The following is a 27,313-nucleotide window of genomic DNA, read 5'->3' as shown; positions in this document are numbered from 1 at the left end:
TTGAGCCACAGAACCATTTTTGGCTGTCTATGTGGCACTGAGGAATTGAACCTGGGGCTTCGTGAATGCTAGGCAAGGACTCTACCACTAGGCCACACTCCTGGCCCCTCTTCAACTATTATGCACAGACCACAAACAAGGCTGTCACCTCCAGATGACAGGCCTGTCAGCCTGGGTAAGAACTGGGTCAAATCTGTCCTCAGCTTAGTTGAAGACAATGTAGAGGAATGAGTACGAGTACACCTATTCATAATCTATCTGGCAGGAAGGAGGGAGGGCTACCAGGTGAGGGGACAGAGGTGCAAGTGCCATTAACTATGGCAGAAAACCCTGACAGAGGATCTGGGGATATGGTCCAAGTGGTAGACCCAACACCTAGCAAGCACAAGGCCCCATCACACCCTGATTCCCTTAAGACTCAAGGTTCACCGGGCACTGGTGACTCACGCCTGTCATTCCAGTTACCCAGGAGGCTGAGATCTGAGGACTGGGGTTCAAAGCCAGCCTGAGCAGGAAAGTCCATAAGACTCTTCTCTCCAACAAACCACCAGAAAACCAGAGGTGGGGCTGTGGCTTAAGATGGTAGAGTGCTAGCCTGGAGCTGAAGAGCTCAGGGACAGCACAAAGGCCCCACGTGGACCGACAAAAAAAAAGAAAACCTCAAGGTTCCACATGGAGACTGAGGTGGGGGTGACGGAGATGGACAAGCAGTGGTCATGGATGCCCCAGGTGAGGAGATGGCAGAGGACGCACTGCTCCCCTTTGGGACACACAAAGGACAGCCTGCTCCAGCGCGCTCCTGCCTACCCTGAGCGTCAGCTTGGGCTTGCCCTGCAGGAAGCGGCTGCCGATCTGCCGCTGGATCTTCTCCAGGTCGAAGTCCTGCAGGGCCTCCCCGCCCTGCTGCACCTGGTACTGGCAGTTAGAGAGGATCAGCGGCGTCAGGTCCCGCTCCACGTCATAACTGACCACGTGCAGGTCCGAGACCTCCGAGGCGTCCACGGAGTAGCTGAGGACACAGGTGCGGCGCTTGTGTCTGGCAGCTCGTGGCCCGGGCTGCGGGGCGGAAGGACCCCGCTCCCACAGGGCCTGAGCGTGGGGAACGTGGGTGCAGCCGGGGGCTGGGGTGAAGGAGTCGGGCTGGCAGGAAGCCACTGTGGGGCCCAGGCCCTGCTGGCGTGTGCACGTACCTGTTGTTTTCCTTGGAGAACTTTTCCATGGCGTAGATGATTTCATTGTGGAGGCGAATCAAGTAGAGGGCTAAGGCGATGGAGCAGAGGCCCGGGCCCTGTGGTCGCGGCAGGAGGACCTCGAACTCGCTGTCCAGATCCAAGTCAGAGCGGCACAAATCTTGGGGTAGCTTGACCTCCCCTGGCAACAACAAGGTGTTGGGGCAGGGATGCCAATCCAGGCCATGGCAGCCCCAGCAGCAAGGCTAGGCGGGAGTGGAGGCGGGAATTCTCGTGCTCTCTCCCAGGGTGCCTGCGGCGGGCCCTGGCTGGGTGTGTGTGTGGGCAGCGTGCGGCACGGGCCCGGCGCTGCACACGCTTACCGTGGGTCTCCAGGGAGCGCCTCAGCGCATTCCATGTGGACAGAAAGATGGCGATCCGGTCCTGGAAGAGCTGCCGCAGCCCCTCTGTGGAAGGAAGCGCCTGGCATTAGAGCCCAGGGACAACGAGCCCTGCACGGCCAGCCCACGCAGCAGGCGCTGGATGGAGCCAGCTCCCAGTCCTCCAGGACGGGGGTCGACCTCCAGCTGCAGAGCCCACACGATGTGGGGCTTGGCCCGCTTCCCCACTTCTTCAGGACGCGGCGTGCCCACTAGCCCCCCCGGAGGGTCCCCCTTTCTTTTGGGACTTGACCTCAGGGCCTGGGCACTATCCCTGAGCTTCTTCTGCTCCCTCTACCATTTGAGCCACCGCGCCACTTTAGCTTTTTCTGTGTATGGGGTACTGAGGAACTGAAGCCAGGGCTCCTTGCATGCTAAGCCAAGCACTTTACTATAAAAGCACCTTCCCAGGGGCCGGGAGTTTGGCCTAGTGGTAGAGTGCTTGCCTAGCATGCACGAAGACCCGGGTTCGATTCCTTGGTACCACATACTTAGAAAAAGCCAGAAGTGGTGCTGAGGCTCAAGTGGTAGAGCTCTAGCCTTGAGAAAAATACAAGGACAGTGCTCAGGCCCTGAGCTTAAGCCCAGGACTGGCAAAAAAAAAAAAAAAAAAAAAGCACCTTCCCAGCCCCTGAAAACATGCAGTTAAAGTACCCGTGTGTGGTGGGGGGAGCAAGGTTGTACCTGAATTGTGACTGCTAATGAATCCTCGGATGGAACAGAATTCTACTTCTGGAATATTCTGGAACCGTTTTACTAGATCCCTCTGCAGAGCCAAAATCTCTGGCAAGAATTTTACCAGTCTTAGCTCTGCTTCCTGGAGGAAGGAAGACAGACACGTCATTGGTATATGACACCGGGACTGGCCGGGACCACACCGGGTGTCCCCTGGTTGGTGTGCGGTTTACAGGATGAGACACCTGGGAGCTTGAGAATAGGAAGGTCACCAGGCACCCATAATGCCCCTGTTCAGTGAGGAGAGAAAGCTTCTGCCTTCCTAAAAGCAGGTTGTGACACATGGGCATCAGAATCCAAGTCCAGTGAGAGGCGGAAACTGACCCTCTGAGCTCCCACCTGATGCAAAAATCAACTTAGGGTAAGCAAAGAGTGTGTGTACAGGAGGCCAAACAGGAAACCAAAGCAAATATTGACCAGGGATCCCATCAAACTGAAAAGTTTCTGAATAGCAAGGAAACAATTCATAGAGGGAACAGAAAACTTGCAATGGGAGAAAAAATTTGCCCATTATTCATCTGACAGAAGGTAAATATCCAGAAAATCCATTAGGAACTCAAAAATTTAACAAGAAAAAACCAATTTGTAGTATTCCAGTTCATTAAAAAAAAAAATCACAAAAGTAGAATCCAGTCCATCAATGGGCAAAGCATCTGAATTGATAGTTCTTAAAAGAAGACATACAAGTGATCAAGAAATATGTGGAAAGCCAATGAGGTGGCGCACACCTGCAATCCCAGCTACCCAGGAGGCTGAGACCTGAGGATCAAGGTTCAAAGCCAGCCTGGGCACAAAAAGACCTGAGACACTTACCTACAATTAACCTCTAGAAAACGGGAAGTGGGGCTTGGCTCAAGGGTAGGGCGGTAGCCTTGAGCTGAAGAGCTCAGGGACAGCGCCCAGGCCTAGTTCAAGCCTCATGATCCCTGCCCTCCCCCCTCCCCAAAAAATAAATATGTGGGAAACAAAAGCTCAATGGAAAGAGCTCAGAAATATGCAAATCAAAGCCAGGATGAGCTACTGTCTCACAGTAATCAGAATGATTATTACCAAAAACAAAACAAAACAAAACAAAACACTCCCAAGGTAATGGTGGCTGGCCTGCTTCCCTGGTGTCATTCCACAGACCCAGGCTCTAAACATCCTCAGCATGTCATGAGTACAGAACCCTGTAGTCCCCCCCCTCCCTCTCTCCCTCCCTCCCTCCCTCTCTCTGTTTCTCTCCCTTCTCCCCCCCCCCCCTCTTGCTTTCAGGATCTTTACAGACCCCTGGGAGCTCCTACTGGTGCGTCTGTGGGTTAGACAGTTCTGAAGCTTCCCCGACACCTTCCTGTCACAGACCTTCTGTTCTGAACCATGGCACTGGCAGTCTTATTCTGAACACGACCTTGGGGCCTCCTGGTCCCTGGGAGAATTTGCACAGAGGAAGGGCAGCCGGTGGCCAGCCAGATATACCTTCTGGAGGAAGTGCCAGAGGAGCGGCACTGCTTCTCTGCCGTTTTTCTGTTCCACAATGTGCTGCAGATGCTCCACAGTGACCTTCTTCCGGCAGCTCCAGATCTTGGAACAGTGAAGCACGTTCTCCTGGGGCAGGTGGGGCAGGAAGGTGGCTGGGTCTCCGTACACGATCTTAGCCACAGGGTCGGAGCTGAGGCGGTCGTCTTGGCTGATGGCGGCCTTTACATCCAGCAGGGTTTTATCCAGACACTGAATGAAGAAAAGGATGTAAAGTTCTGGTCACCCTGGGACACCAGGCGACCCCACCAGTGGCCACCACTGGATGATTTGCTTTTACAATTCATATGTTCTTTGCTGTGGATTGTTTCCTCAAAAAAAAAGTGGGGGGTGGGGGGAGGTGCATTTGGTTGCCTTTCTTTTACATTCTGATTTTGTTTTATGAAGTTCAGTTACTCTCTGTCTTTGTCTGATAAAAGAGGACTTATCAGAATATGGTATCAATTAGTGTATTTCGGCTCTACACAACAGTTCATTGATTTTTTTTTTTTTTAATCTTTTGCTCTCACACCTGTTGTAAAAAGCATCAGGCCAAGCCAGGGGCCGACGTCTGTAATCCTAGCTACTCAAAGCAAGCCTGAGCAGCAAAGTATGAGATTTGTACCTCCATTTAATCAGAGAAAAAGATGTGGGCTCAAGTGTAGAGTGCCAGCTGGGCGTGAAAAAGCCTAGCCCGGCACGAGGCCTTCTCAGGTCAGCAGAGCCGCTGTCCTCGGCCTAGACAGGGCAGTTGAGCAGCGGTGACCCCATCACTTACCATCAGTTCGGGTATAAGAAGAGCTTCGATGCTTTTTTCCCAGTTGTTCCTCCATTCTTTGGTGGACCATTTTGCATCAAAATCTAATGGCCCTGCAAAGAAAATAAAAATGTATAGGCTGCCCAAGGAGCAAGCAGACAAATGGATGGCACCACGGCTCAAACCTGTGGTCCTCGCTACTTGGAGGGTACGAGGGGGTGGAGTCTGGGTTGAGGCCAGTCTGGGCCATTTCTCAAGCTGCAGTGTCACAGGAGGTCAGCCCACACAGAACCTTCTGTGAGCCCCCTCTCGACGGAAGTGGAACAGGGCGGTGCCCGTCCATCACCTCCTCAGGGAAGGGAGGCAGAAGGCAGGTGGGTCACGTGTGTCTGGACACTTATCTCCCTATCTCAGAAATAATGGATGGAAAACAGCGTTGAGGGTGGGGGTCTTTATAGGGTATCTGTATAGCAAGCACAGGGCCCTGAGTTCAAATCCCACTACTGCTGCGGGGGAAACACCCCAAAGTCCAGACACAAGAAACAGCTGCCTACAGATGCCAAATACTGAGGAACAGATTTGGCACTGGTCCAGGGGGTAGTGACATGGCTACTGTCCCTCAGGAAGCCAGAGCATGCTGCCTGGTCCTGGGGCAGCATCTGTTTTTTAATTGCTATTATATTTTTCCCCCCAGAGCTTAGGACGGAATGCAGGGCCTTGTTCTTGCCAGGCAAAGGCTCTTCCACTGAGCTAAATCCCCAACTCCTATTATTACTATTTTAAAATAACATTGTGGGCCAGGAGCCCACAGTGGTAGGGGTAGAGTGCTTGCCTAGCATGCACGAAGCCCTGTGTTTGATTCCTCGGTACCACATACCCAGAAAAAGCCAGAAGTGGTGCTGTGGCTCAAGTGGTAGAGCGCTAGCCCTGAGCAAAAAAGTGTCTAAGGACAGTGCCCAGATCCTGAGTTCAAGCTCCAGGACTGGCGAAAACAAACAGAAACACCAAGAAGTAGCCTTGTCTTTTCTGTGGTTTCTTTCTTTCCTTTTTTGCTGGTTCTGGGCTTCAGGGCCTGGGTGCTCTCCCTGAGCCTTCTTATACTCCAGGCTACAGCTCTACTACTTGGGCCACACCTCCACTTCTGGCCTTCGGTGGTGCACTTGAGTTCATGGAATTAGGTCAGCAAGCACGGCGAGACGCGCTGTGGACATGGAAGCCCTAGCATTTTCAGGAGAGAGGAGAGACGCGTTGTTCCCCACATGGCCTGCGGTGAATGACATACCCGGTCTGTGGGGCTAAGGCCTGTGTGCAAAGCTCTTCAAGAGGCCACACTGGCCAGTCTTAGCCAGGCGTGTGCCTGCGTGGAGGGACAGAGAAGCCACGCCGCCCTCCAGCCCGCAGCGGAGCGTTCTCTGGACTGGAACCATGGGGGAGGGTGGGAGTGACCGTTTCTTGACAACTGTACCAGGGCCCCATCCCAGCCGCCAGGGGCCCAGCCAGCCCCCGAGTCCCCTTGCTCACTGCTCTGGCCGGAGGCGGGCTGCTGCTGTCTGAGAAGGCTTCGCAGCAGGACGTGCACGGCGTGGGTGGTCTCGTCCGCGCCCTTGCCCAGCATCTTGGCTAGCCGCTCCAAGTCCCTGAGGATGTGCTGCTGCAGGAAGTCTTTGGGGTCCCTCACCGGGGGCTTGATGAGGTTTCTCACAGCCTGCGGGCCATGCGACAGAGGGGTCAGCAAGACTGGGCATGGATGGACGTGGCACAGGGTGGCCGTGGGAAGTGTGACAGTCAGCAGAGGAGGCGGGGACAAGCGAGGGGACAACACAGGCCCCTCCCTGCCCGTCCTGCCCTCTGCACTGGGGACCTGGAGGAAGTGCTCTAGCTCCTTTCCCCAGAGCCCGGTGGCCAGGATCCTGTCAGCCTCTCCAGGCCCAGGGTGCACTGGGGACAGGAGCTGCCCGCAGGGCGGACTGGAAGATCCCATCACATCCACCCAGGGTGGCGTGCCACAGGGCACCCGGAAATGCATGCCATTACTTGGTGCTAGCTAAACATAAAAACAGGTGCACTCGCTTCGGCAGCACGCACACTAAAACTGGAACATCTGGAGAAGATCAGCATGGCCCCTGCACAAGGGTGACACGCGAATTCGTGGAGCGTTCCGTATTTAAAAAATAAAAATATTGGGGGGGGGAGGGAAATGGGTACCAAGACATGTGAAAGGGTATCAATCTATGCGAATTAATGCACCTTCTATCTGGCATATATCATGTAACCCTTTTACTAATTACAATAAAAAAAACTCAGGGCCTAGGCATTGTCTTGAACTTCTTTTGTTTAAGGCTAGCACTCTACCTCTTGAGCCACACCTCCACTTCTGGCTTTTTTTTTTTTTTTGCCAGTTGTGGGGATTGAACTCAGGGCCTGAGCACTGTCCTTGAACTTTTCTCAAGGCTAGAGGTCTACCACTTGAGCCTCAGCACCACTTCTGGCTTTTTTCTGTGTATGTGATACCGAGGAATTGAACCTGGGTCTTCGTGCATGCTAGGCAAGCGCTCTACCACTAGGCCACATTCCCGGCCCCCATTTCTGGCTTTTTGTGCTAGGGTTACAGTGTGAGCCACCAGTATCTGGTAAAGATTTTTTTTTTTGTGCCAGTTTTGGGGCTTGAGCTCAGGGCCCGAGCACTGTCCTTGGGTGTCCTTGGGGTTTCTCAAGGCTAGAGCTCTACTACTTGAGCCAGCACTTCTGGCTTTTTCTGTGTTCGTGGTACAAGGAATGGAACCCGGGTCTTCATGCATGCTAGGCAAGCACTCTGCCACTAGGCCATGCTCTCGGCCCAAGAAAAAAAATTAAGCACATTTTATGTAATCTGAAGAGCAGCTCTCTCACTTTATCACATGCCACGGTGGGAAAAGTGGGGACGTATACATGTTGTCTTACTTTGTGGCTTGACAGATCAGTGACAGACTCCAAGTCCCCAGCCAGACCAAGGGAAAACCCCACCGCAGTCTTCCCCAGTGAGTCAAGGCAGAGCCGGCTGGCTGGGCGTGTCGCACTTACCTGTAGGTCCTGGGCAGCTCCCAAAAGCATAGACAAATGAGTGAATAAGCGGAGGAGAAGAAAGACCACAGGAGACAGCTGTCTGTCAGATGCCACGGCCACATCTCGGGGCTGTGGGTTACCCAACACGTGGCCAGTCTGAGTCCTGTCTGCAATAAGATCCCTGAAAAGATGGGCGAAGGTGAGCGAGGACGGACGGTGCCTGCTACTTCCCAGACCACATCCTTAGGGCTTGCAGTCAAAGTTCCTGTTTTTAAAGCAAGTTCTTGTTCTCCCAAGCCTACATGGCTTGTCACGAGTCTTCCTTTACAGATTCTCCATGGCTGACCCCGCCCCAGGGTGAAGCCATCACAGCCTGTTTCCTGGGCTCCCCTGGACAGGGTTAGATGGGAGGCCTGGGCCTAGCCTGCACCTGCCTCAGGGGAACTGGTGTCACGTGGGTCATGTGGGGATCATCATTCTCATCTTCCTGAGCCAGAGACTAGTTAAAAAAATGTACTGGGCCCAGATGGCGGACAATCCTATGACAGAGGCAAGGGCAAATGCATCAGACATGGCGGGCCATCCAGGTAGTTCATGGAGGAAACAGAAGGACCTACGTGAGGTCCTGACTACTCAGGAGAGCCAGAAGGGGCGGTGACTGTACACAGTGACTGCCAGCGGTCACCAAGGGGAGTGCAGATCTGGAGGCAAGGGCAGGTTTGTAAGATCACATCTTTATTATTATTATTATTATTATTATTATTTAGTGCTGGACCTGTGGCTTGAACTCAGGGTCTGGGCACTGTCCAGACTGTGTCTATGTAAGGCTGGCACTCTCCAATCAAGCCACAGCTCCCTGTCTGGCTTCACTGGAAATAAGAGTCTCACAGACTTTCCTGTCAAGGCTGGCTTCAAACTATGACCCTGTTTCCTGACTAGCTAGGATTACAGGCCGGAGATGCTTGGAGCCCAGCTAGTGAGACTGGATCTTTATCTCCATTCCTTTTTTTTTTTTGCCAGTCCTGAGCTTGAACTCAGGGCCTGAGCACTGACCTTGGGTTTTCTCAAAGCTAGAGCTCTACCACTTGAGCCTCAGCACCACTTCCGGCTTTTTTCTATGTATGTGGTCCTGAGGAATCGAACCTGGGTCTTCGTGCATGCTAGGCAAGCGCTCTACTACGAGGCCAAACTCCCAGCCCTATCTCCATTTTTTAAGTCTGAAAGTCTGGTGGGTCAGATTTTCCAGACCTGCAGAACTTTGCAATCACAAATCAAAAGTATTTTCAGAAAGTGCTTTTGTAGTTAACAGGGCCAGGTGTTGACCCTGAAACAGAGGTGCATCGAGTGCAGGGGGGATGTACAAATGTAGGATGCAGGTACATGTGGTGGCATTTCACGGAAGGGACCTGAGCACTGGTGGATTCTGGTATGTGAGTGAGAGCAGCCTGGAACCCAACCCTCACCCACATAGAAGGATGACCAGATTTGACGGGGAGTCTTTCACTCTTCTCAGATTTAAAAAGCAAACCCCAGGCAGAGGCTAAGATAGTTTACAAGGAAGATAGCATATGCAGAGATATTGAAATACCCATTTTTGGGTCTCATAGACCTAAGTGCCCCTGTCAGCCAGGCACCTGTTTAAATAAAACATCCTGACAGGCCCAGAGGAATGGCGCCTGCGCTGGGAAGTGAGGGTGGTGCTGCTCTGAATTTAAATGGGACCTGCCATTGGCATCAACACGACAGGTCCACGTGTGCCCATGAGTTAATTAGGCTATGGTTGGCATCGGTTTAGCAGCAGGAAAAGAAACAGCCCCCACACCCAGGGTTGGTTACCAGGAAGCAGACAGACGCATACGTACGGCATAGCGTGAAAGCCTGGGTTCGGTCTGTGGTTGATGCCTCCGATCGGAGCTCGGCAGTCAGGGCAGATGCTCTGTTCCATTGGCTGGCCACACTAGGGAAGACAGACAACATGGGTCACAAACCAAGTGCCGTGGTAGAGTGAGTGGCCCTTCCCTTCCACTAGAGGTGGCAGGCGCCGTTGGTCCTGTCTTCCCCGGGCGAGCGTATAGTCAGGGGTTGGGGCAGTATGGGTACAGGGCAGCTGGATGTGTCCTGCATGTGGGTGGTCCTGGGAGAATGGACACTTTTTTTTTTTTTATCTTATTTTGCTTTGTTTCACGCTGGTCATAAGGTTTGAGCTCAGGGCCTTGAGCTCTCATTTGGATTTTTCCCTCAAGGCTTGATGACGTTCCACCACTCGAGCCACAGTTCCACGACAGGCTTTTTTTTTGGTGGTTAATTAGAAGAGTCTCATGGACTTTCCTGCCATACGCTGGCTTTGAACCATGGTTCTTAGATCTCAGCCTCCCTGAGTAGCTAGGATTATAGGTGTGCAGTCACCAGGCCTGGCCACACTCCATTTAAGAAGTTTGAATCTGGAGAGAGTGACCCTTAGATAAGCTTCCAACTTCCCGTCACAAATCCTCCTTCGCACACTTGGCCATTCCCGCCTCGGCCACGGGAGCCTCCAGGAATTCCATAAGACAAACAAAGCCTCCAACCTCAGCTGTAACATGTCATATGAAATGCCACCGTCCTGTCACTCACCGTCCACAGGGGACCGAGCCAGTGGCAGCCCCAGATGGCAGAACCTAGAGCTGGGCAGAACCTGTTTCTGTCTCTCACTTCCTGGCCCAGGAAGCGATGAAGCTTGGGAGGACAAGGTGTGGACTGGCCCTGGTGTTTACCAGTACCACGCGCCTGGCGAGGGTGGCTCCATGGAGCACCCGGCCCCACGGATGGCTGGAATCCTCCCCCCCCACTTCCGTGAGCCCCTCTCCTGCCCTCTGCTGCCCAGGCCAGACTCCTCCCTATCTAGTCATCTGTGGACCATGGTCCCAGCTGGTCACTGAGCCCTGCTGCTGCTGGGGCCCCACGCAGATGCTCAGCGCCCGCTCTGCCCTGCCTGCCCCGTCCACGGCCCCGCTCCTCAGCGCTGGACCTGTCCACCCCCCCACACATACATGAGACTCACCTCGCCCACAGAGCACGGGTGGCCGTTGGGACAAGCTGTGAAAAGAAGGAGGGGACACGTGTTGGCCAGAGAGCATCCATCACATGCCCCACACGGCCTGCGCTCCCCTGCCGTCCCCACCTCAGGTCCCACAGCCTGAGCGGTAGCCGTGTCACCTGCCATTCGCCCGGGGCTCCCGAGAGGCTGTGAGCAGGGAAACGGCTGAGCTTAAATCCCCGAAGCAGAGACACGTGAGGCAACAGGCCCCTGCCACAGGTGAACCGGGGACAGGATGGGTCGCATTTTATACGTGTTCTTTTAATTGTTACTATGAAAGTCATATACAGGGGAGAGTATCTTTCTTCATGCTGATACATGAAATATGGATCAAGATTTGGGTTCAAAGGGGGCCCCCGGAAGGCAGCGGGAGGCCCTTGGGGAAGAGAATCTACTTGAGGCTTTATTCAGGGGGTGCAGAGTAAATGCTTTTGTTCTCTTATATTTCCTCCCCTTTTCTTTAGTTATGAGCATGCTTTAATTATTATTATTTTTTGTGTGTGTTAACAATGGGGCTTGAAGCTCTCTTTAGCTTTCTCACTCAAGGCTGGTGTTCTGCCATTTGAGACATAATTCCACTTTAGGCTTTGTGCTGGCTAACTGGAGATAAGAGGCTCATGGACTTTTCCACCCAAGTTGGCTTTGAACTACAATCCTCAGATCTCAGTCTGTGAGTAGATGGGATCGAAAGCCTGAGCCGCCAGCACCTGCCAATGAACATGTTGTATAACACACCTTATTATTATTATTATTATTATTATTATTGCCAGTTGTGTTGTGGGTCTTGAGCTCAGAGCCTGAGCACTGTCCTTAACTTTCTCAAGGCTAGAGCTCTACCACTTGAGCCACAGCACCACTTCCAGCCTTTTTCTATGTATGTGGTACCAAGGAATCGAACGTGGGTCTTTGTGCATGCTAGGCAAGCACTCTACCACCAGGCCACACTCCCGGCCCCTCAGCTGAACATCTTTTAAAGCTAACTTTCAGAGGTAATTTTCTTAGAGCAGCAGCATCCCCACACCAAGCTGTGACTGTGAGTGGGCCTGCCTCCTGCAGGGTGCATTCCTCTCTGGAGGCCTCTGGCTGCCTGTGCCCTCTGGGCAGAGCCCCGCGCCCCCTGTGCAGTCTGTGTGGCCACGGGTAAAGCTCAACGTTCACATCCCAACACTTACTGTACCACCGGAGGCTACTCGGGCCCAGCCAGTTCTTCGCTTGAGCCAGCAGGTCTTCAGGCATGGTTGGAAGGAAAGCATTCTGGGAGGGGCAGGAGGAAAGGCATGTGGAGATAACGAGTATGCCCCGCCCCAGCCAGGAGTCCCTCCCGCAGGGGGCAGTGGTCAGGACGCATGCCCGGTCAGGGAGTCCGCAGGGGCGCGGCAGTTCCACGCCTCCACAGGGGGCTGGCGGCTTCAGTGGGGCAAAGAGACAGCAAGAGAACCGCGGGGAAAAAGAACATTTCCAGCACCCAAGAGACAACTCCAGTTTGACTGAGAAAACTGAGGTGAACCTACCGCCATCTTAGCCGGGGAGAAGGCCAAGTTCTTCAGGGGTTCTAATACTTGGCTTTGTCCACACAGAAGGACAGAGGCAGTGTGGATGGCCATTTCTACCACTGTCCCTTCAGGGCCACTGTCACCAGGGCCCACACTCAGCAAGGGCAGGGTATTGTCCACGAGTGATATGGCAAAAAGCCTGCTATGCTGAGAAGACAGGAGCTTGCTCTCTTGAATGAATCTGTTCATATCCTTGAGTTGCTGGCAGGGAGAATGATCTGACATTAGCATACATTAAAAAATACACACACACACACACACACAGCTATGAAAAGCAATAAAATTATATTTCAAAATATATCTAGCCAGGCTCAGAGTTCAAAGCCAGAACGACTGGAGAATTACTGAAAGAATATTAAGGAGAAATACTACATCCAGACATGGTGGCGTACGCCTATGATCACAGCACACAGGAAGCTAAGGAGAGATCGTGAGTTCTAGGCTGGCCTGGCTACATAGCAAGACCGTGTCCCAAAGAAAACCAAGAGACTCTCCTGTGAGATATCCAAGTCTGCTCCGGGTTACGTGTACGTTTTGATTACCAAATGCCCATCAAATGATCAGCTACACAGAAGAAAAATTTCACGGCCCTGCAGGTAGAAAAATCCCCGCACCAAGAATGTAGTTTAGTAGACATTCTGGCGTGTCCCTGAGCTGGGGCTAACTAGAATTCTGCCTGCTCTGGGCCACATGGGAACTCAGGTGTCCCCACAGCGACGTTGTGTGAAATCTAGCCTAGATTGGAGATGACGAGCATAATTTGTGTTTGCGACATAAAAATAAATACACAGATTCTCCAGAAAGCGAGGCTTTGCAACTAAGCCCCGAGAGGGGAGCTCACCTCCGGCTTGGGACGGAGGTTGGCGTGCGGGGAGTGGTGCAGGGAGGCCACCTCTCTGTACAGTGTCAACAGCAAGTAGACAGTCTGCTGTGCTCTTGGGCTCCTGCAGGCCTGCAGAGACAAAGGCATCAGCTGTGAATGTGAAGGCCTCGCCAGGCGGTCTGCACACATCCAGCCTCACTCAGGCCTGAATCCTTGGGCCTTGTGTCTCAAGAGCCATCTCCTGGCAGCAGCTCTGGGGCTGTGAGGCACAAACTCAGGCAACACTGTGAATGCACACAGACTATAGGGCAGACAGCGGGAGGACCAAGAGCTGAAGTCTGTCTCACAGCACAGTGGCAGCATGGAGTGGACTCACAGAGGAAGCAGCCAGGGCAGCCACGGGGAAAATTCTTTTTCTTTCCTTCTTTCCTCTTTCCTTCCTTCCTTCCTTCCTTCCTTCTTCTCTCCCCCCCCCCTCTTTTTGTCTCTATGGGGCTTGAATTCTGGGCCTGAGTGCTGTCCCCAAGCTCCTCAGCTCAAGGTTAACCCTCTACCATTTGAGCCACAGTGTCATTCCCGTTTTCTGGTGGTTCACTGGAGACATCATGGACTTTCATGCCCAGGCTGGCTTTGAACAACGATCCTCCGATCTCAGCCTCCTGAGGTTACAGGTGTGAGCCACCAGCGCCCAGGCTCGGGGAGAATTCTAAGAGCCCCAGATCTGAGCAGAACCAGCTATGAACCCTGAATACTACTCAGGCGGGAATTTTACATGCTGGAGGGAGCCCCGGGAGTGGAGCCTTTCAGCGGGTCTCGATGGACACAGCAGATGCAGACAGACCCCACTTTCAGCTAACAGTTCCCACAGCCCTGGAGGCTGTGGGCATCTGACATGGACACACCGTATCACTCTGAGGGTGCCACAGTGCCTACTCCACCCCCCCAATCTGGTGTTGACAGGGAGGACACAGCTCCGAGCCCCTCCTACCTTCAGCTCCTGCCCAATGTCCAGGGTCTTGCACTCGAGCATGGCTTTGCCCACGGCGTCACGAAGCACTTTGTACTCATCCCCATGAACCAGGAACCCATCCATCTGGCCGTGATGATCCTTTCGTGGCCAAGCAGTACAGGGGTCAGTCATGTGGCAGGGATATTTAGCGCACACTTTCTCAACAGGTGAAGGCGCCAGCTCATTACTTATTTATTTTGGGTGCCGGTCTTGGGGTTTGAACTCAAGCCCTGAGCTTTTTTGCTAGCACTCTACCACTTAAACCTCAGTTCCACTTCCAGATTTTTGGTGCTGGTGAATGGGAGGGAAGTCTTTCCTGGTCCTCAGATCACAATTATTATTGCATTTATATTATTTGTTAAATATTTTTATTAATGCCGGGCACGGTGGCTCACGCCTGTCATCCTAGCTATCCAGAGGCTGAGATCGGAGGATCAAGGTTCAAAGCCAGCCAGGGCACTAAAGACCAAGGAACTTTTTTGTTGTTGTTGATTGGTTGTGAGGCTTGAACTCTGGGCCTGGGCACTGTCCCTGAGCTTTTCAGCTCAAGGCTACTACTGCCCTACTCCTGGAATCATAGCACCACTTCCGGTTTTCTAGTGGTTAACAGGAGATCAGAGTCTCAGATCTCAGCCTCCTGAGGAGCTAGGATTACAGGTGTGAGCCACCATGCCTGGCTAAGAACTATTTATTTAGTGATTAACTTACAAGCACCAAGAAAAGTGCTAAAGACAGGTCCTAAAGCCATACTTTCTTCTTCTTCAATCTTCCTGCTCAGCTTGCTATAGTTAAAAAGGACAATTCTGCAAACAATTCAGTTTGTTACAAGGGCACAGGATTATTTATTTAGTTATTATTTCCAATTGAATTATAAACTCCATAAAGAGCTGGGTCCTGGTAGTTCATGCTTGATATTCTAGCTACTCAGGAAGCTAAGATCTGAGGATATCAGTTCAAAGCCAGCCTGGGCATAAAGGTCTGTAAGATTTTTTATCTTTTCTTTTTTTTTTTGCCAGTCCTGGGCTTGAGCTCAGGGCCTGAGCACTGTCCTTGGACTTTCTCAAGGCTAGAGCTCTACCACTTGAGCCTCAGCACCACTTCCAGCTTTTTTCTATGTATGTGGTACCAAGGAATCGAACCCGGGTCTTCATGCATGCTAGGCAAGCACTTTAACCACTAGGCCAAACTCCCGGCCCTCTTTTCTTTCTTTTTTTATTTTTGCCAGTCCTGGGGCTTGAACTCAGTGCCTGGATATTGTCTTTGGGCTTTCTCAAGGTTAGCACTCTACCACTTGAGCCACAGTACCACTTCCAGATTTTTCTGTGTATGTGGTACTGAGGAATGGAACCTAGGGCTTCATGCATGCTAGGTAAGCACTCTACCACTAGGTCACATTCCCGGCCCAGTCAGTGAGATTCTTAAATCCAGTTAACTACCAAACAGCCAGAAGTAAAGATCTGGCTCAAGTGATAGACAAAAACAAAACAACAAAAAAACAAACAACAAAAGAACAAAAGAACAAACTAACGGAGAGCACTTGTCCCTGAGTTTAATCCTCAGTGCTGGCACAAAAAGAGAGAAGAGAGAAAAAAGAGAGGGAGACAGAAAAACAGAGACAGAGACAGAGACAGAGAAAAAAAGAAAGGAAGGAGGAAAGAAAAGAAGAGGGAAGAAAGCAAGGGAGGGAAAGGGGGAGGCAGGCAGGTGAAAGGAACCTGAGCCAGCGTCACGCATGTGCACATGTGATTCGTACGCCGGCCTCACCCTGTGCAGGGCAGGTGGCCTGCACATAGAGCAAGGCCCCATGGCACAGGCCTGACTCCCTGAGCTGAGTTTGGGCAGCATGGAGGGGGTGGGGAGGAGAGCTGAGTCTAGGCGGGCAGAGGGTCCAGCCCGGGGGCCCCTCCCCGCCGAGGCTCACCTGCCCCGAGAGCGCAGACGCGGGGAAGACCCACTGGAGCGGGTGCCCCTGCTGGGTCAGGCGCTGCAGGAACCGCATGCCCTGCTGGCTGCACAGCCTCCGCACCAGGTACACGCGGTGCCAGTCGTTCCCAGAGCGGCTGCAGAACTGCTTTACTTGGTGTAGGAAGTGCTGCTTGTCCTCAGCCAGCCCTGGGGGGGGGGGGAGGGACAAGACAGGACACTCAGGACAGGACGCAAAGCCAGCCAGGGTGAGGGCTGACGGGAGGGGGGGTAGAACCCCAGAACGTGGATCCCTCAAGTAAGGGAGCCTGAGGACGCGACACCTGCCTGAGCCCTCCTGATGCTCGGAGAGGAAGTCGGAGGCCTTGTCCAGACACAGCCGGATCCTGGCCACTTCCTGCAGGTACTCCACCGAGGCCGACTCCCTGGCCTGTTTCCCCCGGAAATACGTGGAGAGAAAGCGTCCTTCCTCTCTCAGGTGGCTCAGCTCGTGGCTTCCGGAGAAAGCACTCCTCTTCTCATGCATCGAGTCCTACACACCAAAGAGCAAGAGACGAAAGCACGCAACCCTTCCCCCCGGCTTTCTGCGCCAGTCCTGAGGCGTAAGCGCAGGGGCTGGGAGCTATTCCTAAGCTTTTTATGCTCATGACTAGTGCCCTTCCACTTGAGCCACAGCTGTGTGTGTGTGTTCGTGTGCTGGAGATAAGAGTCTCACGGATGTTTTCCCCCGGCTGGCTTTGAACCATGATCCTCAGATCTCAGCCTCCTGAGTAGTTAGGGTTATACATGTGAGCCACCGGTGTCTAGCTATATTCTGTGTTTTTTCATAGTTTTGGGGGGACACAATAAAAATTGGAATTATTCCTATTCTTCCTGCCTGGTGACCGGCATTGCTGGTTTTGCAGTGTTTCGGTGCGTGGCCTTGTGCGCCTGTCAGCGTGTGGCTCTGCACGTTACAGCATGTGGCGTGGCCCGTGTCTCAGCCTTGGCATGTGCACCTGCCCTCACCCGGGCTGGCGTCAGCTCACAGGCTGCCGTGGCCTCTGGTGACCAGGCCGATGACCGCATGCACTGCAGAGGCTCTCTCAGATCCGCCCTCTCCCACTGGAACAGGGCTTCTGCTACTAGAGCTGACCTGGCATCACTTTTGGCAGCACTGGCTGCATAGTGTGGCTCCCTTGTCCAGAGGAGGAAGTGGTTGGGGGCTGGGGGGGGGTCAGTAGAGTCACACTTAGCCTTGAGCTCAGAGAGCTCAGTTAGAGCACTCTGGCCCTAAAGTCAAGGCTCAGTACCAGTACCCCTCACTCATGCACAAAAGAAAAAAAGAAAACCACTGTCACAGTTTACAGAAGGGAAGCTGGAAGGCGGGGCCAGCCTCTTACCTCCAGGCAGCTGATAAAGAGTAAATACAGCTCTGTTTTGTCTTGAGTCAGGAATGCTTTCTTCTCTAGCTGGGATAGGTAGTTCTGAATATAATCCCTTACTTCATGGAAGCTGTGGAAACAAATATTATCTCTGGTTGTAGCAAATCTAGAGACTCAACTTACAAAAGAAAGCCTCTATCTAGCTATAATTCCATGTCTTAGACAAGCTGACTTCCAGATGCTTTTAAAATAAACAAACATGGGGCCGGGAGTTTGGCCTAGTGGTAGAGTGCTTGCCTAGCATGCATGAAGACCCGGGTTTGATTCCTTGGTACCACATCCATAGAAAAAAAAAGCCAAGAGTGGTGCTGAGGCTCAAGTGGTAGAGCTCTAGCCTTGAGAAAGTCCAAGGACAGTGCTCAGGCCCTGAGCTCAAGCCCAGGACTGGCAAAAATAAAATAAAATAAACACAGGGGGAAAAAAAAGGAGACTTAGTTGGGCACTACAGGCTCAGAGCTACTATAATCAGCTATTGGAAGGATTGAGATCTAGAGGCTTACTGTTTAAAAACCCAATATGGGTGGAAAAGTCTCCAAAATTCTGTTCCCAAACAGCCAGACCAGAGACATGGCACAAGCACAAAGCACTGAGTTCAAACTCCTGTACTGGAAAAACAAAATAAAACAAAAACAATCCCCAGACTTGAACACTGTTGACACCCACAGAGAACTTTTCTTTATGCAGGTTACAGCTATCAGTGCTTATGACATTCACAACTGAGACGGAAGAATTTAGAAAACATTTACCAATGTATAGTGTATGAAGGAATGTATGAAACAGGTGGAAACAGGACATTTCTGATATTGTCCCAGTCACCAGTTATGCTACAATCAACTGGTCTGCTTTATACTTCAGGCTGGGTGTGTGTGTGTGTGTGTGCTGGTAACATGGCTTGAACCCAGGGCCTGGTGCTGTCTGTCAGCCTTTTGGCTCAAGGTTAGAACTCTACCACTTGAGTGACAGCTCCACTTCTGGCTTTTTGCTGGTTAATTGAGATAAGCCTCATGGGTTTCCCCGCCCAGGCCAATTTCAACCTGTGATACTCAGATCTCAGCCTCCCAAGACGCTGGGTACAAGCGTGAGCCACCAGCTCCTGGCATCAAACAGACATTTTTGGGTGGCCCCAAGGGCTGATGCAGGACTATGTGTGGACGAGGAACGAGCTTTGTCCCCGACCTCGGCAGCCAAGCTGGATAGACAGCATCATGTTAACATGGTTTTGTTGTGCAGCGGAGAGGGAGACAAGAGAGCTGCACAGGTCCCTCGCGAGTCCTTAGGATCAGACGCACATCAGGTCCAGAGGAGATTCGCGCTTTGTGGTATTACATTTCATCACAAAGCTTGCAGTGTTCTCGATGGCTGCACAGACTGTAGGTTTCTGGGAATCAGCAAGCTCACTGGCTTGACCTCAGGACGCCCGGGTCTGCATCCTTCCTGGCTGGCCAGGATCAGCCTCAGTCCCTCTCTCAGGACCACTGGGAGTGACTGCCTCAGAGATTATGTCATCTGTCTGTCTGTCTGTCCTTCAGCACAGGGCTGGAACATTCTCTGTGGGCCCCCCATTGCCACAAACACAGAAACCTTGCATTGGTAAGAGGCAAGGTTCAGGAAAGCTAAGAAGTGGAACTGACACTGGGAAATCTCCACGTCCTTCTAGGGAGGCACACTCAAGTCCCAGTGTGCCGACAGAAAGGTGGCATTGTCTCGTGACTACACAGGTTTGCACTCAGATGGCCCATCTAGTCCACGAGTCCACAGTCCCTGCCCCTTGGCCCCTGCCCTGCGTTTACTTCCTGTTAAACATGCACCAGGGGCCTGGCCCAAACCACGTGGTACTAGGGGGGCAATGCCCCCCCCAAGAAGCTCCACAGCCACGGTGCAGCAGAGAGGCAAACCTTGTTGGTCTGCTGTTCCTACCTGTACTTCAAAAGCAGCTTCAGGACCACCGAGCGGGTGACGGGCGTCTTGTCCACCACGTCGTTGAATGGGGAGAGACACTTGGTGTGCTCCTGCTGACCTGCAGGCGGGGGCGGGGGGGTGTAGTAGGCAGTGCAGCGTGGGGATGAGGCAGGGCTTTGAGTGGGGAGCAGCTCACCTCGGGGAGCACTCTGCGGGAGCCACTTTTGTACGAAGAGCAAGGAGAGCAGGCTGCTGACGACCTTCTTCTCGGGGGGAGAGCCGTCCTTAAAGCACATGGTGGACACCACATCCACAAAGAAGCAGTTGCAGAGGTGCCGGAAGCGGGCGTGCTTCTCGATGGCTTTCCTGGGGGGGGGGGGCAGTCAGGGGCTGGGTCATGGAGGCCGGGACGCACACGGCTCACCCCTACAATCTTAGCCGCTTGGAGGCTGAGATCTCAGGATCATGGTTCAAAGCCAGCTTAGGCAGCCAAGTCCGTGAGACTCTTATCTCCAATGAACTACTCCAAGCTGGGCCCTCCCCCAGGAGTAGGGGGGCAGGAGGAGGAGTGGGGAGAGCCCTGGAGCTCAGGTCAGAGGCTGCCCTAAGAGGACAGCCTGCGGTGGAACGCGGGTCATGGCGGCACAGACCCAGCAAGGTCACAGCCTCTACCTCCAGTGCCACAAGAAAAGCCAGAGACAAGCTACAGCAAAGTCCCTCGGATCTCTTCTCCCGCGCTTTATTTCACTGATCACTTTTGGGCTTATTTTCTTACTTTTGATGTCTCCAGATCTTTACACAAAGTACTTTGTTTTGTGCCAGTCCTGGGCCTTGAACTCAGAGCCTGGGCACTGTTTTTTGGCTTTCTCACTCAATGTTAACACTCTACCACTTCTGGCTTTCTGGTGGTTAATTGGAGGTAAGAATCTCACAGACTTCCCTGGCTGAGCTCGCTTTGAGTTACGGTCCTCAGATCTCAGCCTCCCGAGCGGCTGGGATCACCAGGGTCTGACGGGGGAGGGACGGGCTCCTCAGGCCCCAGACGTCTGGCAAGGCCCCCAACGGAATTAGTGTAAAGGCAGCTTTCTGGAGCCAGGCTTTCTACCAGATGGAAGGCAATGGAGAGCTATTTCTGAATCTGTATCTGAAAAGAACAAGGAGAGAAACGAAGGAGGGGAGGAAGAGAAGATGCTCTACCTGTGCTCCTGGGAAACGGTGGGAGAGAAGTTGTCGGGCAGGTGGGTCAGGCAGTGAGGACACCACATCTGGCCGGGGACGAGCTGGCTCACTACACAGGCCTTGCAGAACACGTGGCTGCAGGGCAGGCACACAGGGTCCCGGGGGTCTCCCAGGCAGCTGAAGCACGGCTGCAGCTCAAACCTAGAACCCAAGCAGGCCCTCAGTCCTGGCGTGGAAGCCGCCCAGGTGACAGCCCTCCCCGCCACGGTCCCGAGCCGAGGCTCACCTGGCTAAGGACCTGCTGGCTTTGTCCTTGCAGTCACGAAGTGTTTTCATTACAGCCTCAAAAGGCGGGTAGGTCTTGACGTCAGAGTTCTCCCAGAGACACTGGGGTGGGGAGGAGGAGGAGGCAGGGGTGAAGCCAGAGGGTGATAAGCAGCAGAGGGAAGGGCCCGCCACCCACCTTTGGGGCACGCAGGCCATGGGGCATCTGTGGTGCCAGGCCTTCTGGGCTCTTTCAGGGTCACCGCGCTCTCCAGGCCTTTGCTGGACGTGTTGGGGTTTGGGGGACTAAATTCCCGATTTCTGGCTTCATTCCCTTCATCCTCTCTTTTCTTTTAAGGTCTACCTCCACCATTAGAAGCTATTTCAAATAAGACCACACGACCATTGCTGTACCCACCATCTACTTTATCTATTGGGTTATCTGTGGTACCAGTTGGGGGCTGGAACTCTGGGTCTGGGCGCTGTCCCTGAGCGCCGTCCCACAGCGCCCAGCAATACAGATGTTTTTAACAATTCCATTGTGTAATATAAGATTAAGGATTCCCATCGCCGCCGTGCGGTGGCTCTCGCCTGTGTCCTAGCTACCCAGGAAGCCGAGATCTGAGTATCGAGGTTTCAAAGCCAGCCCAGGCACTAAATACCATGAGACTAGTCTCCAATCAACTAGTAGAAAATCGAACTAGTGTTGTGACTCAAGGGGTAGGGCAGCAGCCTTGAGCTGAAGAGTTCAGAGATTATGCCCAGGCTCAGGGGTAGGGTGGTAGCCTTGAGCTGAAGAGCTCAGGGACAGCGCCCAGGCCCAGAGTTCAAGCCCCAAGACCCACCAAAAAAAAAAAAAAAGTTCTCTGTTCTTAGCTTGCCATGAATAATTCTTTTTGCTGTTGTTGCTAAATGTCTTCATCTTTTTCTTTTTCTTGTTCTGGGCCTGGAACTCAGGCCTGGGCACTGTCCCTGAGCCTTTGTGCTCAAGGCTAGCGCTCTACCACTTGAGCTACAATACCACTTCTGGCTTTTTCTGAGTCGTTTATTAGAGATAAGAGTCTCTCAAACTTTTCTTGCCAGGGCGGGCTTCGAGCCGCAATCCTCCAGATAGCTATCTATCTCTAATTAATGTATGTTTTAATCCAAAATGGCTAAGACATTCCTGTAAGCAGCCGCACAAGTGATCAGGAGCACAGGGCGGACGCTTGGCCTCGAGGCCTCGTAACTAGTGTTTACCACTCTCCTTCCCGTCCCGAGGCTGGAGCCGGGCGAGCACTCACCTTGTCTAGGAGCAGGACACACTCCGTCACCAGCTGGCTGAGCTCGGGAAGCTGGCTCTTGGTCTCCAGAACCACGTGCTCCACGAACAGTGCCACCGAGAAAATGCGACTCCAGTAGGCTCTGTCCAGAGGGGAGAGGCACTCACTCAGTGCTCACAAGCCAGCCTGAGAGGCGGGGAAGAGGGGGCGGTGGGGGAGGCCAGGCAGGTGCCCAGGAGGGGCAGGAGAGGAGGCGCCAGGGGGAGGAAGAGCCTGCCAGCCTGTGCCAGCTCCTGACCGACACCGCGGCTCCTGCAGGCTGGGCACATGCAGGCCAGGCCGGCTGTCCTCACAGACGCCGTCTTCACCATAGCTCTGCATCTTAAGCCCTGCCTAGCTTTCATAGGCACGTAGGAACTGCCCCCAACCCCGATGGCTGTCCCTCTGCTTGTCCTGCAGGCCACTGCCACCCTCACTGTCCCCTGTGATCCTGGACCTGTGGTGATCTTTTATCTGGCTCTGGCAAGCTTTTGGTGGTGAGGAAGGACTCAGCAAATGCACAGTGCAGGCCCTGCTTGCTCCTGGACAAGCCAGCCGGGGGCCACCGCTCCAGCAGCCTGAATGCCCGGACGCCCCGGCGGCCTCGGTGCCCAGCTCTCACCTGACCTTCTGGAGGACAACCTTGGCCATGTCCCCACAGTCTCGCAGGTACCCATTGGAACACACCAGCTCCAGAGGGACAGACAGGCTCTTCACCAGCCGCAGCCAGGCCTCCGGGCTCGGCAGCAGGAGGTCCCGCGTCAGCATTTCCACACTGGCCATGGCCGCAAAGGCGTCCAGTGTCTGCCAAGAGCATGGGCACCCAACTCAGAAGGGTCCCTGCTCCCCCGTCCATACAGCCAACCTCCTGGCATAGTCACAGGTGTTCTCAGCCCCTGAGCTGTGCCCACAGCACTGCCCAGGGCGTCTAACCATTGGGGACACGGCCCCCCACAGCCCGTCCACTGCCCCACCCTGGGCCCCAGTGCTCCCCCGGCCCGAGATTTCCGCAGCGGGGATGTACCAGCTCATGCCCAGCTAGATGCCTCTGCTGCTCAGGGACTTCAGCGAGGCTGAGCAGAACCTGCGGGTGGATGGTCAGGATTCTGGAGAAGGTCTGCAGCCGTGTCCTGAAGCGCTCAGAAGCAAGATGCACCCATGGCAAGGACAGCGGCCACTCCGGCCAGCAGAGCACTGCCTGCAGCTCACCGATGCAGGACCATAGGGCCAGCTGCAGGAACTGGAGGGACAGAGGCGCTCAGGAGGACGCGCACGAGACTAGGAAGACACGTTTTCCTGCAGAAAATCTGAACTACATGGGGCCTGGAGTGTGGCCTAGTGGTAGAGTGCTTGCCTAGCATGCACAAAGCCTGGGTTCGCTTCCTGGTACCATATACACAGAAAAAGCCTGAAGTAATGCTGTGCTCAAGTAGTAGAGCTCTACCCCTGAGCAAAATAAAGCTCAAGGACAGTGCTCAGGCCCTGAGTTCAAGCCCTAGGACCGGAAAAAAAAAATCTGAACTACTGAAAAGTTAACACCACCACCAAAAAAGCAGGCTTCCTATTTCCTGATTGCTTTTTGTTGGAGTGCATTGACCATTTTTCCTTTTTCTTCTTCTCACTGGTCATCAGGCTTGAACTCTGGGCCTGGATGCTGTTGCCGGACTCCTTTTGCTCTACCACTTAAGCCACAGTGCCACTTGTGGCTTTTTCTGTGACTCATTGGAAATACAAGTCTCACATACTTTCTTGCCCAGGCCAGCTCTGAACCGCCATCCTCAGATCTCAGTCTCCTGAGATTACAGGCTAGGATTACAGGTGTGAGCCACCAGCACCTGGCTAAAACCAGCCATTTACGAAGAGGATGCTACCAAGAAATCAGAGGACTCCCGTGGGGAACAAAGTTCCAGTCTCCGAGGCCCCAGCTGAGGGCCAGGCCCAGCCCTGTGTGCTGTAAACAGTTGGAGAGGCCTCCACCCAGGGCCTGCGAGGACCCTCTCCGCTCCCCACACACGACACAGTGCCAGCTGCTGGGAGCTGAGCCTGCAGCCCTGAGTCTTCCTCCGTGAACATCTACCTTCAGCTCTTCGTAGGTGGACACTCTTCTGGTCAAGAGCAGGAAGTCCTTTGTGTAGTCCTGCAAGAGGTCCTGCTGCTGTTCTGCAGGGAGCTGAGCGAGGAAGCTGCCCAGGGGAGTCTTCTGGAAGATTTCCACCAGCTTCTTAGAGAGCCCTGCAGGCAGACAGGAAGCCACAAGTGGCCTCATGAGCCAAACCTCGGCTTAGGGAAGACATGCCCCTGGGGAGGGGCAGCCGTGTAGGGTGCCTGCTGTTGTAGGGAAGAGGGGAGCAGGCCTGGGCTGGACAGAAGGAAAATGGGCTGAAGGCAGAACCTATGTGAAGCTTAGGTCACAGGCGGCCAAGAAGGGAAAAACAAAACCAAAAACATCCGAGTCAGCTCCTGAGACCATCCTAGACCGAGTCCTCGCCAGCCAGAGGCCTGCCTCCTGGCAGACAGGCCCTGGTTCCTAGACAAACGTGGTCACTTTTACTCCCATAGAGCAGGAAAATGCTGATCGGCATTAAGGTCTCCTTTGAGTGTTTTCGCCAGTCCTGGGGCTCGAACTCAGGGCCTGGACGCTGTCTCTGAGCTTCTTTGTGCTCAAGGCTAGCACTCTACCACTTTAGCTCTACTTCTGGCCTTTTGTGGTTAATTGGAGGTAAGAATCTCATGGACTTTCCTGCCTGGGCTAGCTTTGAACTGAGATCTGAGGATCTCACAGCCTCCTGAGTAGCTAGGGTTACAGGTATGCGCTGCTGATGTCTGCTCCTTTGAGTATTTTAACCAGTGCTGTAAGAAGAACAGTTTCAATGGGTAAAAGGCAACTTTTCTAAAACATCTGGGCTATTGCTGGTCTTTGTTTTTTGCTTCCTGGAATAGCAACAACCAAAGCCCTGGGCATGCTGTAGCCAAGTGAGAGCTGCCTGGCTCGAGGGACCGGTAGCCGGACAAGTCAACAGGTCCCCTACGGAGGAAAGAGATGCCAGCTTCTAGCAGGTGCTGGCCTGTGTGGTCACTGAAGATCTCCTCACGGTGTGATTCAGAGGCTATGGACCCCTTGTTGGAGACTCTGCCCACAGAAAATTCAAGAATGATAGACACCTGCGGGTATTCCACAGGCCAAGTCAAAATCTCCCAAATGAACCAGCACTCCCCGTCACTGCTTGCAGCTGGTCGGCAGGTTCTCTGGGAGGAAAGGTTGGTTCTCCCGCAGTGTCCTGGACCCAGCCCGGGCATCCTCACCCTCAGCATCGCTGATGTACTGAGCCTGGATCCGGAGCTCCTCCAGATAGTCCTTGATTCTCCAGCTGAACGGGACGCTGCTGCACGCGTGCTCGGGAAGGCTCATGCCACTCTGCACCAGGATGGGGGGCGGCATCTCACTTCTGGATGTATGGTGGGGGACAGGGGAGGGAGACTACGGTGTGTGGTGGAACACCAGACCATCTCCAGCAGGGGCCGCAGAGACCCCAGTCCTACAAGAGGAGGCCGCACTGGGGGCAGGGGGGGCACCTTGGAGGTGGGGCCCACGCAGCCCACCAGGCCCCAGCCATGCCCAGCACTGCAAGCAAGCAAGCAAATTAACAACAACAAGGGCGAGGGAGGGGCCTGGAGTGGGGCCTAGTGGTGGAGTGCTCACCTAGCATGCACGAAGCTCAGGGTTTCATTCCCCAGTACCACATACACAGAAAAAGCCGGAAGTGGTACTGTGGCTCAAGTGGTAGAGCTCTAGCCTTGAGAAAGCCCAAGGACAGTGCCCAGGCCCTGAATTCAAGCCCCAGGACCAACTAGCCAAAGTAAAAAAAAAAAAAAAAAAAAATCAAAATCTTGACAGAGCTAGGTCTTTTATTTAATTAATTTATTTTTGCCAGCCCTGGGCCTTGAACTCAGGGCCTGAGCACTGTCCTTGGGCTTTTTTCTCAAGGCTAGAGATCTACCACTTGAACCTCAGCACCACTTCTGGCTTTTTCTATGTATGTGGTACCAAGGAATCAAACCCGGGTCTTTGTGCATGCTAGGCAAGCACTTTAACCACTAGGCCACACTCCCAGCCCCAGAGCCAGGTCTTTTGGAGGGCCCTGTCTCTCCCTCCCTGGCCTGGCCCTGGCTCCTCTGCACACAAGCACAACTGTTGACGTCAGGTTTTCTCTCATGTCTTCTAAAGCACAGGCCCATCCGGCCCTCAGCACCCCGTTCTTATTCATACCATCAGTCCAGGCCCCAACCCCAAAGTTCTCTGCCACCTAGAAAGCCACTTCAGAAGGTCAGCTGAGCCCGAGCCCACAGGGACTCCCAGGGGCTATCCAGCTCCTGCCACATGGGGCAGAGGTGCAGGGGGTGGGGGGCAGGGAGCAGAGGGCAAGCAGCTGCACAGGCCTGGGAGAGGAGGGGAGACTCCACTGCCTCCTTTCACTGCTGTGCTACTGTGGTTCTCAAGGCCACATCTGAGCTGTGACAAGTGTACCAGTGTCACTCTAGAGGGGACATTCACCGCCAGCCAAACACTTGGGAGAGCATGTGGCATGTGTCTTCCCTTCCTGTGAAATGAGTCTTCTACTCACGCGTTGTTACTCGCCACAAGAGGAATGTCCAGGAACTTCACGTCACTGAAGATAAACAACCAAAGATCCCGCACCCAGGCTGGGGTGTCAGGCCTGCTCAGCAGCTCCAGGTTGCTGTCTCTGTCCACGAGTGATATCATGCTGGCCAGGAGTGGGGTGACCGCGCCTTGCACACGCTTCCAAAGGGTATGCCTGCAGCGGGAAGAGGGCTTGGCTGTGCATGGGGGAGGGGGGAGGGAGGGGGAGGAAGGGGGAGTGTGCCCAGGGGCTCCTGCCTTAACCCCCTCCCTGGAGCACTGCAAAACCTCTACCCCACACCACAGCAGCATGAAACCTGGGCTGCTTCCTCCTCCTCCTCCTCCTCCTCCTCCTCCTCCTCCTCCTCCTCCTCCTCCTCCTCCTCCTATTTTATTTAAGAAGAGACATTCACAAACACAAATGTCTGGGTAGAGACAACTGAACTGGACATTCATTTAATAGCTAGTAGGCTGGAACCTCACCTCCACTGCAAAGGTGGAAAAGTATCTGTTTTAAACATGTAACTGTATTCTAAGGCACATTTTGGAATCTCCAGGTTTTATAAAGAAAGAATATAAAATGAGG

The 27,313-nt window shown here is 53.6% G+C and overlaps 1 protein-coding gene and 1 non-coding gene across 2 annotated transcripts in view; one reads left to right on the top strand and one right to left on the bottom strand.

Annotated features, from left to right (window-relative positions):
- The window catches only part of Rnf213 (ring finger protein 213), a 90,464-nt gene that overhangs the window by 3,074 nt on the left and 60,077 nt on the right, over positions 1 to 27,313 (bottom strand). Inside the window, exons 35-61 of the mRNA XM_090351336.1 lie at positions 26,711 to 26,902; positions 25,392 to 25,534; positions 24,166 to 24,320; positions 23,113 to 23,328; positions 22,711 to 22,892; positions 22,071 to 22,191; positions 20,810 to 20,910; positions 20,542 to 20,724; positions 19,541 to 19,710; positions 19,363 to 19,462; positions 17,404 to 17,515; positions 16,349 to 16,553; positions 16,020 to 16,210; positions 14,078 to 14,197; positions 13,108 to 13,218; positions 12,225 to 12,467; positions 11,886 to 11,967; positions 10,678 to 10,712; positions 9,500 to 9,594; positions 7,656 to 7,818; positions 6,117 to 6,300; positions 4,617 to 4,708; positions 3,800 to 4,051; positions 2,294 to 2,426; positions 1,553 to 1,636; positions 1,191 to 1,371; positions 808 to 1,009 (exon numbers count right to left, since the gene is read on the bottom strand). Coding sequence (XP_090207462.1) covers positions 808 to 1,009; positions 1,191 to 1,371; positions 1,553 to 1,636; positions 2,294 to 2,426; positions 3,800 to 4,051; positions 4,617 to 4,708; positions 6,117 to 6,300; positions 7,656 to 7,818; positions 9,500 to 9,594; positions 10,678 to 10,712; positions 11,886 to 11,967; positions 12,225 to 12,467; positions 13,108 to 13,218; positions 14,078 to 14,197; positions 16,020 to 16,210; positions 16,349 to 16,553; positions 17,404 to 17,515; positions 19,363 to 19,462; positions 19,541 to 19,710; positions 20,542 to 20,724; positions 20,810 to 20,910; positions 22,071 to 22,191; positions 22,711 to 22,892; positions 23,113 to 23,328; positions 24,166 to 24,320; positions 25,392 to 25,534; positions 26,711 to 26,902 — 4,048 coding nt within the window. The remainder of the gene's footprint in view (positions 1 to 807; positions 1,010 to 1,190; positions 1,372 to 1,552; positions 1,637 to 2,293; positions 2,427 to 3,799; positions 4,052 to 4,616; positions 4,709 to 6,116; positions 6,301 to 7,655; positions 7,819 to 9,499; positions 9,595 to 10,677; positions 10,713 to 11,885; positions 11,968 to 12,224; positions 12,468 to 13,107; positions 13,219 to 14,077; positions 14,198 to 16,019; positions 16,211 to 16,348; positions 16,554 to 17,403; positions 17,516 to 19,362; positions 19,463 to 19,540; positions 19,711 to 20,541; positions 20,725 to 20,809; positions 20,911 to 22,070; positions 22,192 to 22,710; positions 22,893 to 23,112; positions 23,329 to 24,165; positions 24,321 to 25,391; positions 25,535 to 26,710; positions 26,903 to 27,313) is intronic.
- LOC150052083 (U6 spliceosomal RNA) lies at positions 6,656 to 6,763 on the top strand. The gene has a single exon (XR_016538522.1). It is a non-coding gene; the product is annotated as a U6 spliceosomal RNA (small nuclear RNA).

Source organism: Megascapheus bottae, chromosome 17 (assembly GCF_031878675.1).
Source record: "Megascapheus bottae isolate mThoBot1 chromosome 17, mThoBot2.hap1, whole genome shotgun sequence".
NCBI classification, from domain to species: Eukaryota; Metazoa; Chordata; class Mammalia; order Rodentia; family Geomyidae; genus Megascapheus; species Megascapheus bottae.
This window is presented reverse-complemented; position numbering and strand designations above follow the sequence as displayed.